This window comes from Orycteropus afer, unplaced genomic scaffold, assembly GCF_000298275.1.
Source record: "Orycteropus afer afer isolate SDZICR_OR568_19922 unplaced genomic scaffold, OryAfe1.0 scaffold00046, whole genome shotgun sequence".
Lineage (NCBI taxonomy): Eukaryota > Metazoa > Chordata > Mammalia > Tubulidentata > Orycteropodidae > Orycteropus > Orycteropus afer.
Window position 1 is genome coordinate 15202473 of NW_006921633.1, and position 12341 is coordinate 15214813.

At 35.1% G+C, this 12341-nt stretch overlaps 1 protein-coding gene across 1 annotated transcript in view; it reads left to right on the forward strand.

Moving 5' to 3' along the window:
* The window catches only part of EHBP1 (EH domain binding protein 1), a 612350-nt gene that overhangs the window by 556604 nt on the left and 43405 nt on the right, over positions 1 to 12341 (forward strand). Inside the window, exons 18-20 of the mRNA XM_007938033.2 lie at positions 1557 to 1695; positions 1846 to 1952; positions 4630 to 4753. Coding sequence (XP_007936224.1) covers positions 1557 to 1695; positions 1846 to 1952; positions 4630 to 4753 — 370 coding nt within the window. The remainder of the gene's footprint in view (positions 1 to 1556; positions 1696 to 1845; positions 1953 to 4629; positions 4754 to 12341) is intronic.

Consider the following 12341-nt stretch of genomic DNA (forward strand, 5'->3'; position numbering starts at 1 on the left):
TTTAGCTTTCTGCAGTGGATTTAATGCAGAATGAAGCTGGCCTAAGAATAATACAATGGATTGAAAAGGCTAACTGAATTAGTGGGTTTAGAGGAATACATTTGTAAAGTGGCAGAAGTCCCTAGTCATAAAAAGATTTCTTAAGATGGGATTTGCTGGCTAATCGCACTGATATTTAGCATGTTGCCAGACCTAAAAAAATTTAGCTCTGTTTATCTTGGTAAAGACTTGCGTTTTAAACTTTGCTCAATTATTATGATAACAGTAGAATTCACATTTAAGTAAGTAAATGAAAGCCAAAAATTGTGTCTATCCTAGTTATATATCTAGTATATTATAAGCATGATGTTAATGATAAATATATTAGATAGATTTTTAAATGATATAGAGGTATTTTTATCTGTATGTTGAAATTGTTTAAATCTGATTAAATATTATGAAATTTTTGCTTTCCAAAAAAGCTCTTATGTAGTCAGTTTTAAAGTTGTTTCAACAAAAGGTGTGCATTCACAGCTTGCCTTTGTATGGATCTTTTTAGTTAAGATTTTTTTAAATGGTGTTTATAAAGAACATATAGAGTCCATCTGTTCTCTTGGAGCTTTCAGCATTGATTTGGGTTTTTATTTTTTTTTTTAATAAAATGCAGTTTACACGTTTATAAATGAGGCATTCTGTATTTGTGGAAAAGGATAAACTGTTACCTTCCCTTGAGGATTCTGTATCCCAGGCCTCCTTGAGGCTAGAGAATAGGCCATTGGAGGACTCCCTCATTACTGATTGTCTCAATGCAGAGGAAGGGCAAAGTCTTGGTAGCTTTTGATAACCAGTTTCAGCATTCAGCAGGCTTAGCTATTAGTCATGCATCTTAGCCTTTCCCTATTTACTTTCAAAACACTTAATAAAAATAATAAAAGATTAGGTATAAAATGAAATATTTGTTTGGTACACAGCACCTCGGTATCTGCAGCTTCCACACACTGCAGTGGTTCAGTCTTCTGGGATATTTCTTGTTGATAGAACCATTTGAATTTGTTACCAGTATTAACATAGGAAGCTCTGGAAGAGATAATTGTAGTTTCCTTAGCTGTAAAGGGCTTACTTACAAATCTGGCTTTGGAAAGTTATAGCTGATGAAATGCAGTGCAGTGGGTAGTATTATAATCCTACCTTTTAGCCTTCATCCAGCATTAGTGGTTTATCTCACTGGGCATAAAATTAGAAACTAGTTCTTCTTGTCATACAAGTCTGGGGGACCGATAGTGGGGGGAATAGATGGAGGCAACATGTCTTTTAAATGATACATATCATCAGCAGAAGACACAAGGGTTCACAATATAATCAGTTATCAAGAGTGGTCCTCCATTTAATCTACGTTGCCCAAAGTTTTAGAACAAGCAACAGAACTTGTAGTTGAATTATTCAGAATGCTTTAAAGTCCTTAAGTTCTACTTTTCAAAATCAGTATTACCTAAATCAGTAAAAGTTGCATTAGGTAGGTGTGTAATTTCATGTTTGTAGAACAAGGACTCTCTCACCATTTGTTGTTTTACTTTTAGAATGGCACAGAAGATCTCCGGGCTGAGCGATTACAAAAAGCAACAGAACGTTTTAGAAATCCTGTTGTGTTCAGCAAGGATTCTACAGTCAGAAAAACTCAGCTTCAGTCTTTCAGTCAGTATGTTGAGAACAGACCAGGTAGGAACACTTTTAAAAATGTTTTCCCGTCTTATGATTTAATAGCATTTAACAATATATGTATTAAAAAGCTGATAATGTAAATCCACATTTCAATACACAAATATCAAGCTTTATAATAATTTTACATGTCTTTCCCCTTTTTTTAAGAGATGAAAAGGCAGAGATCAATACAGGAAGATACAAAGAAAGGAAATGAGGAGAAGGCAGTGATAACTGAAACTCAGAGGAAGCCATCAGAAGATGAAGTGCTTAATGTATATTAATTTTTTGTGTGGTTCATGATTGCTGATAATTCCAAACTGTATGTGGAAATAGTGCCTTTATTTGTTAAAATGAGATGTTAGGTTTTTTAAGATGTCAATCTCCACTGCATTCAAAGCAGAGTGAGAGGGGTGCACTGTTGAATTAGTCTGCAGTGTGGTGATAATTGTCAGATTAAAAAAAATGAATTTTTCAGAGTTCCACAGCCCCAGCTTCCTTGAGACATTTCCATCAGGGCACTTCCCATAAAGAGATTCCAGTATTGATCTACCGGGAGGATTTTAATTATTACAATAGCAGATACCGCAGAGCTGCAGTTAGAAGGAAAAGTCACATGAGACCTGCTAGAATTTCTCAGCCAACCCATTTTGTTGGCTTGGGTTAATGGGTGTTCAACCTTTCCATTATCCAGATCAGCTGTGAATTACTAGCTGAATGATGTTTGCATTAATATAATATATATGGTAATTTCTTCACTTAATTAACGGGGAGGTTCAGCTCAGTAGGGGTATGGGCTGATCATGTGTAAAATTGATTTGTGAGGGAAATATTTGATAGACCACAGGGAGAAAGCTGCTTTTGATGGACAGCTGTGGGACAGAAGCAGGAAGAACAAGTTTTAACTTGAATTTTTGTTGGAAACATAGCTCCTTTTGGTGTTACTTTTTTTATTACCTACAGTTTGTCTAAATATTTTCATTGATTTTACTGTTAAGATAGCTTTCACTGGATTTTCAAATCCTTATAAATACAGTCAGAGTTACCAGCTACCATTTTAGGGCTCCAAAAGCTTTTCATTTTTAAGTGGTTCACTTTGGAAGACCTGGAAAGGTTTTAGTACAGAGAGCAGCTCACTGGTGTATACTGATGAAGTATTGGTACAACTTACAAGTTACAGAATATTTGAGTATGCTGTATGCTCAGACTAAAGAAACCAGGTTATAAAATTTGTTCCTCTTTTTAAGTGAACTAATCAGTAAAAGCAATGAAGTTTGTGTGTCCCTTAACACTGCTACTTTCTTATATCTTTGTTGCTCATATTATCTTTGCAAGCTCCATGTCTGTTTTGTCCTTCTGGATGAGAATGAGAAAAGAAAAAGCCCTTTTTGAAAATACTCTGCTATTTGGCAGATAGGTACAAAAAGCATGAACCAGATTATTCCAGATTTTAAAGGTAGCATTAGCATTTATTCTATTATATTTTTCTGTTACATTTTGTAATTTGAAGGAAGAATATCCATTTTGTATGGATGTTTAAAAAATGTAGTGACTTATCAAACCATCCTGAGAAATTACCAGTGTTACAATTTCTTAATATATTTCAACTTTAAGTTTGTCAATAATTTAATAATCAATTTAATAGTAAGTTGGTATAAATTGAGTTCACATAGGAATACAAATTTTTTACAACTTCCAAAGGTATATAAGTTACACATTCTGTTAGATATCTGTTTATTAATCATGAGAATTCCAAAATATGTTCATAACCAACATACTTTTTCAATATGTTTCTAGTTTAAGGAGTACTGGAAGATAATTTCTCATGGCTTCTTTGAGATTATTCTTCTAAGTAGAGAAAGATTTGACAGGAGAGAATTGTTCACATTTATTTACCTGAATAAATAATGTTATAAGTACTTACGGTAGTACTGGTGGTGGTGAGAGTTAATTACCTCAACACTTCTCAATATTTCTGGCCATTTAGGTCTCTTAGTCCCAGAAATGTCATAAGGTAAACAGGTGTTCCAAAGGGAGCTATACTGCATCCATTTCTGTGACTATACCACAAATGATAACCCTTCTTTAAATTTGTTAGTGTGAAAATAAAAATTAAGGCTATCCTGACGCTTTAATAATAGAGCTGGTATTTCAAAGAGAACTTCTAAGTATCATTTAAAAAATTTTTTTAAATTGAATGCTTACAAAAAGTAAATTTTCAAATTGAAGTTCAGATTTGGTTAAATGGAAGATTAACCAAATCAATGTACTAATGACATTAGAGCCTGTGTGGCAAGGTTTGAAACCACCTGTCAGGTTAGAATTCACAGCTATAATCATTAGTATCACATTGATAGAACAACCCATATAGAACAGGAGCCAGCTGGAGGGAAAACTGAACATATAACAGACTTCCCTTCTATGGTTTTTTTTTAGTATTTAAGCAATAAAGTCACTAAGAAAACAAACAAAAAAGTGTTTTTAAAATTTTATATCAATGGAAGAATGATTATTTTCAGGATGGATATTCTGAGAATTAATTTCTTAGTAAAACTATTTTTGTGTGTATAACACTTTTGAGTTAAAGGTGTCATTGGTGTTTGTTTTAACAATCATCAAGGAGAAAATTCCCTTCTATCCTTATTAATGCTTAAATAACTATGACTTAACTCAAAGGATAATTTTTTTAACGTTAATGTTAACTTTTAAATCTGGTTAGTCTGGATGTTAAATTATAAGTAGAATATTAAAGGGCTGACATTTCTTCTATTTACAAAAGTTTTGCTATACATAATACATTTGAAAAAGTGTTGAATCATAGGGAGTTGCTTTTTGGTACAAGGGGTGATACTTGATTCTCTAGGTAAGTGCTTTACTAAGTGTTTGTAAAAAGGAAAAATGCAACTTACAAGTGATTTTTTTTTTTTCCTTCCTGTTTGTTCTCGCTAACAGAAAGGGTTCAAAGACACCAGTCAGTATGTTGTAGGAGAATTGGCAGCACTAGAGAATGAGCAAAAGCAAATTGACACCCGTGCCGCGCTGGTGGAGAAGCGCCTTCGCTATCTCATGGACACAGGTACGGTGCCCAATTACACTGTAAACTGTTTTGGCAAATTGAGCGTTCACAAACTCTTATAGAGTTTTGGAAGTGTGAATCTTTGAAGCCTGAATGTTCAGCAAAACTGCCTTGAAAATAAAAAGGTTGCGATTTGCAGCCACCTCTCTGGGCCCTGGTGATAAGAGTGCCTTCATGGGAAGTGATAACTCGCCCTGATACCGTGTGAGCCAGCACTATTGAACAGTGTGCTCATCCATGCAGAGTTGGAATACACATCTGTGCCTCATTGATATGCCACTGCTTAAAAAAAAAGTAAGATCTTCACTGTTCTACTGATTCATTGGGAAAAAAAAAAGATTTGGCCAGCTAAAGCCATGTACTGCATGAAACAGAGCACTGTGCATAGGGGACGGCTCCATGGACTAGATCACTGAAATTCAAGAATACTGTCCGGTTACTGATGCTCCACAATTTTTTTTTTCCACAAGAGAACAAGTTTTTAAAAGTCTTTAATACTTTATGTCATAGTTGCATGTGAAAGGATTAAGGTTATAGCAAGATTTGAAAAATGGGGTAGAGCATCAATTTAGCTCTTAATCAGAGGGTAGATTGGCATTTAATGCTGATTGCCAAGGGTGACTGAGCAGATCTAAACACACAATAAGCTATTAGAAAAGAACAGTGTGTGTGTATACATTTCTTTAAAATTCTCCTACAAAAGGGTAAAAGTGAAAAATAACTTCAAATAATTCATACCAAAAATTAAAAATAAGTTATATTAAGAAAAAATGTTAAAAAATAAATGGTACAGAATCCACTTCTTTAATTGCTTTAATTTTATGATAGCATTAAAATAGAGAAGTGTGGTTTGGGACTGGAAAGCTTTTCTGAACTTTTTCTTCTCTATTTGCCAAAAAATATATTCACAATGAAAGAACTCCTCTAAAAATAAATATCTATGTGGGACATTTGAAAGTTCAAACACTGGTGAAGTCAGAGCATTTTAGAACAGGAAGGGACCTTAGGCTCATCTGGTCTAGTGAGTTTTGAACTGTATTCTAGGGATTCCTAAAGCTTCTTCAGAGATACCTCAGGGCCAGGCAGAACAGTAAGGGAACAAAGAACAGACAGGCCTCTGGACTCCTCACCTTCACTTCAAGCAGAGTAGCTCTGAGTTTATTTTAAATAGTAAGCTTGTTGTTATTGTTGCTGTTGTTGTTATTTGCCGTCAAGTCGGACCCAACTCATAGCGACTCCTCCTTGGGTTTCCAAGGCAGTATCACTACAGAAGTAGATTGCCCAACCTGCCTTCCGAGGAGCGGCTGGTGGGTTTGAACTGCCAGCCTTCTGGTTAGCAGTCAAGTGCCTTAGGCAAGCTTCTTAGAAGAGTTCATTTGAAGGAAAAGAAAAATCTTTTTTTTTTTTTTTCTAACTTATTACCTAACCTTCTTATTATTATACAGATGAGGAGACAGAGGCACAGAAAATGTTCAAAGTCACACAGATCAGTAAGTGGCTGACCTAGGACTAGAATTCAGGTCACCTGACCCCCATCATAAAGAAGCTTTCTTACTATGCCAGATAACTTAAAGCAGTGTTTATCATTCCCCTAACAGGGTACATGTGTGTTCAGTCTTGTGCTTATACATTTAGGTGGATTCAACAGTTATCCATAAACCAAGATATTGTTTCACATTTGAATTTTTTCTTTGGTTTCTAGGAATTTTGAAAATATTAGTTATATAAAAAATATAAATGCTGACCCAAAAAATCGTTTTTGTCAGTAAGGGGAAAAGTACAGATAAAACGAATGCAAGAACTTACTGTCTGGTGTCATTTTTAAAAGGAACATGCATTTCTATTCATGTTACTCTAAATAAGCCATAAAGGAGTAAGTGTTGTTATTTAGTGTTGTTAGTTGTGTCGAGTCATTCCCAACTCACAATGACCCTGTGTGTAATAGAGTAGAACTGCTCTATGTGATTTTCAAGGCTGTGACCTTTCAGAAGGAGATTGCCAGTCCTGTCTTTTCAGGGTGCCTCTGGGTGGGTTCAAATCACCAACTTTTCCAGTAGTACTTAACCATTTGATACATATTCATAATGAAGATAATGTGTCATCAAGGAAAGGCTAACATCTACTATGTTGTTGAAAAAGCCAAGAAAGTATGCGATACAGTTTTTAATGATATCCTTTAAATACTTTGAAGGGACACATTTTTTTCCCACAAATTATTTTAAGCAGAGCTTCTTCCTTAATTGTGTTGGGTAAATTAGAAGCCTGTGCAACTAGAGTAAAAACTAGAAATGTTGTTTCCTTTCCTTTTTTCCACTTGGACCTTGATTTATTGAGGGTTCTAACCAAAATAGGGAGCTCTGGTAGCGTAGTGCCTAAGGCACTTGACTGCTAACCAGAAGGCTGGCAATTCAAACCCACCAGCCACTCCTTGGAAGGAAAATGGGGCAATCTACTTCCGTAGTGACACTGCCTTGGAAACCCATGGAGGAGTCACTGTGAGTCGGTTCTGACTCAACAGCACAAAACCTAACAACAACAACAACCAAAATAGACTTAAATTCTCTTTCTCACCCCACCCATTACCAGTGAAGCTTTGAAGTGACCCCATTCCAACTACAGATCATCTATAATCTGAAAGACAGCCATAGTTGCAGATTGATTCTAGAATGCCACTGAGGTTTTATATTCCTTACTACAGAGGACAGAATCTGATCTAGACTTGATCTACCCTACTACAGATTCAGACCAAAACTGATTTGGTCCCCTCAGTTTGGTAAGCCCAAGAGTCGCTCTGGACTGTATCATACCACCTCCAACCCAAACTTGGTGTCCTAAGAGCCTCTGAAGTAAGAGATAAGATGGTAGAAAGGAAAAACATTATTCATCCTTTTCCATTTTGTTTTCCTGTACATTCCAATGTTTCATTTATTATAATAGTTAATACCTTTTGGGGGATATGTTGAAGTTTTCAGTGTAGTTTTCTAAATCTCATAACAACTTCAGAATTAAACAGAGAAGATAGTGTCCATATTTTCTACATGAAGAAACAGACTTAGATGTGGGAAGTGATTCATTTCATATGGGCTAATTAGTAATCCCTAAGCTAGGACTTGAACCCAGATTTTTAAGTTTTCAAGTTCTTTCTCTTTCTCCACCATATTTATGTACAGAACAATGGTATTTTATCTGATATTTCAGCTTTTATAATACTTATAGATATTCGATACCAGTTATTTTCCACTGAGGTGAAATTCACCTAAAATTAACCATTTTAAAGCATACGATTTGGTAGCATTTAGTATATTCACAAGTTGTGCAACTACAACTGCCAGCTCTATTTAGTTCCAAAATATTTTCATCATCTCAAGAGGAAACCCTGTACCTACTAAGCTATGGCTCCCATTTATTGCTCTGACATCCCCTGGCAATCACTAATCTGCCTTCTGTTTCTATGGATTTGCCTATTTTGAACATTTCATATGATTGGAATCATATACTACATGCCCTTTTGTGTCTGTCTTATTTCACTTTGTGTAATGTTTTTAAAGTTCATCCATATTATGACATGTATCAGATCTTCATTCCTTTTTTTGGCTGAATAATAGCCCATGGTGTTTATATACCATATTTTGTTTATCCATGCCTCTCCATTGAGGGACATTTGAGTTGTTTCATCTTTTAGCTGCTATCAATAATGCTGCAATGGATGTTGGTACAAAAAATATCTGTTAGAATCCTTGTTCTAAAGGTCTTTGGGGCATATACCTAGGCATAGAATTGCTGAGTTATGTGGTAAATTCTGTGTTGAACTTTGTAAGAAACTATACTCCATTTTTAATGAGTTATGAAGTTTATTTAGAAGTTGATTTTGTTGAATTCAAAATGCATTTTCTAAAAGTAATATGGTTATAAGTGTCCACAACCCAACCAAGCCTACAAAACTCTATTTAACTCAGGATATGACTAGAACATACTTCTAAAACCAAACTCACTGCTATTGAGTTGATTCTGACTCATAGCAACCCCATTGGGTTTCCAAGTTTGTAAGTCTTTACAGAAATAGACTGCCTTATCTTTCTTCCACGGAGCAACTAGTAGATTCAGACCACTAACGTTTTGGTTAATAGCCAAATACCTAACCACTATACCACCAGAGCTCTTTAAAATATACTAATAGTTGTTCTGTATCTGAGTCCTAGGTCCCTAGAGCCTGAGTAACTCTGGATTTTAAGCACCAACACTGAGACTGAAGCTCCTACATCCTGAGGGGGGAGAAGGGTGGAGCCTGGATTGTGGCCCAGACTGCTAGGCTTTTCTTTGGCAAGTTGGGAGAAGATTCTTGCAAGAAAGAAAGAAAGGGATGTAAGAGAGAACCTCAGTGGGTCTTGCCACAAGTTGGGGAGATGCCAAGCATGAGATTGGTATTGATTGAGAAAGGGCTCAAGGAAGCCCAACATCCATTTGAGGGAAGGGCATCAGTGGCAGAGACTGAGCAGCAGTGGTAATATGTGTGTGTGTCAGTCCTTCTTAAAGTAACTAATCCTAAATCAGTGATGGTCTGAGTATTACATGATGAGACTGTGTATGTATGTGTCTGTGTTTGTATTTAAAAAAATAAAACAACTGTGCTTTTAAGGCATATTATTTCTTGCTATCTGTCCTTGGGACCTGTGAAATTCTTATGTAAATACCAGATAATTTTTTTTTTCATCAGCTTTTAATGGCTTTTCTTCCCCTTATAATTGTTGAGAAGGAATTTTTAAGTTTCTAGCACCTGAAATTTGTAATGATTACTTCTTTGGGAACAGTAAAACTCATTGGTTGGAAACGTGTGTGTGTGTTCCACACTGATACTTGTGTGTAAGTGTGGAGTTGTATGGAGCTCTGGTAGCATAGTGCCTAAGGCTCTTGACTGCTAACCAGAAGGCTGGTGGTTCAAACCCACCAGCCACTCCTCGGAAGGCAGATGGGGCAATCTACTTCCGTAGTGATACTGCCTCAGAAACCCAAGGAGGGGTCGCTATGAGTCAGGTCTGACTCGACGGCACATGACAACAACAACAACAGCATACCAGTAGTATGGTAAATCTTGAAAAAATAGAGTTTGTCATGGAAATGTTGATGAGCTGTTTTACTATAATGCTACAAATAGTGTTATTAAAATGAATGGTATTTTTTTCTCCATTTCCAACCTGTTTTCATTTGATGGTCATAAAACTTTCTTAACTGTAGAATTAGTGTGTTAAACTAATGAGTTGGCAAAAATAAAATAAAAGCCGCAGTATTTACATTGTGAGTATAAAAATTAAACATTCAGATAGGAAATTTATAATAAACTTACATCTTGCAATTCTGACCTTTAAGCACAAATAAAATGATCATAAAATGATCATGCTAGCATCCTTATGTGCCTGAGTCAAAAATACTAATTCTGTAGCTTTTTGTAAACTGTCCACACCAAAATCCTAACTGGCCATTTAAAAATATTAAATACACTTGAGAAAAGAAAGAATGAAAAGAAATAACTTTTCTACTCATTCGTCATTATTTCTTAATACCCTATCCTTTGAGGAACTAAGCATAGTATTAAACCTGCTTTAAAGCTGGAAATTGGGCCCACAAAACAATTAAAATAAAGTTTGTATATGTTTTTAATGGGAACTTTCTCCTTTCAATCTCCAGAATTATCTGTCTGTTATCTTTACCTAAAGGAGGACAGTAGTGGCCAGTGTTTATGATATGCTTATTTTATGTCTTGCTCTCTGATAAGGTCCCTGGGTGCTATAAATGGTTTTCACTCACCTGCTAATCTGATAAAAGTTAGCAGTTCAAACTCACTCAGCAGTATCTTGGAATGAAGAATTTTTGATACTTCTGTAAAGATTACCGACAGGAAACCATATGGAGCAATTCGTCTCTATAATGGATGGGGCCACCATGAGTCAAAATTGAGTTGTCAGCAATGAGTTTTTTTTTTTTTTTTGGTTTTTCTATGATAAATGCTTGATATGCCTTATTTCATTGTTTCTTACAATTCTGTAAAATAAATTCTGTTAATCACCATGACTATTAATAATCATATTTAACAGATGAGGAAACTGAGGCTCAGAGAAAGAGGTAAATAACTTGCATAGTTCATACAATTTGCAAGTGGTAGAGCTAGGAGTGGAGCCCAGTCTGAAGAGCTCTAAGGCCAGACTCCTAGCCATCACAATCATGGTCTCTGTTTCATCTCTCATTTTCTTAGAGTTGAACTTCTGATTTTCCTGGGGTTTTATTAATAATTTTCTGGGTACCCTTATTACCATTTTATGTTTTATAACTAGTAATTCAGAAGAAACAGATCAATATTTATTTAGCTTATGGAAAAAGTCACTTAACCAACCAATATAAGCCATTAAAGACACAAGATCATGTTTCTCTTAATACTGTTTCTTTACCACCCTAATCATCACAAGGAATATATATGAACGTGGTCATTTGGAATAATCAAAGAGATAAAAACAAACCTCCCTTCAAAAGCAGCTAGTTCTTTCCTGATCTTTAGAAGGTTCTAAAACTTGAACATTAGAACCTAGAAGTAATTTCAGTCTAGAATCAGCTACTAGTGGATTATCTGAGGACAGTTTTTTGAGATACGTTAAAAAATAAAACTAATTAGAATTTTAAGTGCCTGACTTCTAAATTATTAATTTATTCTTATATTGTTGTTATGTGCCGTCGAGTCGGCCCCGACTCATAGCGACCCCTCCTTGGGTTTCCGAGGCAGTATCACTACGGAAGTAGATTGCCCAACCTTCCTTCCGAATTCTTATATTAGCAATGTCATTATATTATGACTCTGAATATGTATGTATATTTTCTATGTTGAAACCCCTTGGTTTTACTTTTAAAATGAGAATGTGATCTTGATCTGTTTTAATATGAAAATATAATCTCAGCTACTTAAAAAAGAAAGTATACACACACACACACATATACATATAGATAGCATATTGGTACTTGAGAAGAACTTATAGAAAATCAGTACTTCATGGCATGAATACTGGTTCAGTTACTGTCTCTTGATTATTACATTTCCAGAGTGTTTCTGCACTTATGCATCAAAATGCTATATATGATCATAAAATATTTGCTCTGTGGATGAGTAAGAAAAAAAGGCATGAGCAGAAGGTATGAAAAAGGAAAAGTGTGATCAAAGAATATAGAATTTCTGTCTCACTGATTTATTTTTCCTTCATAATGACCAACAGTAAATTATCTCAGAGACAGATGTATCTTGCTATTATAGTAGTGTGCCTCCTATACTACAGCAGGTGTGCTCTGTAAGGTAGATGGATTTTTGCTGCTGTGACTCCTTGCAGGTATTGAATAAGTATAAAATTCGAAGTACAGCTGAAGTACTAAAAATCTAAAGGTCATGTAACAATTTTATAATATGTGGATCTCTCTCTGGTTTTCTTTCATTTGTATTTTTTCATTTCTTCCCCTCCCCCATAAAAGTTGCATTCTGAACTTTATTGTAATTATATATTTGGTCTATGTAATTTTTTTTAATGTTTTTAATGATTACATGTAAGCATATAAG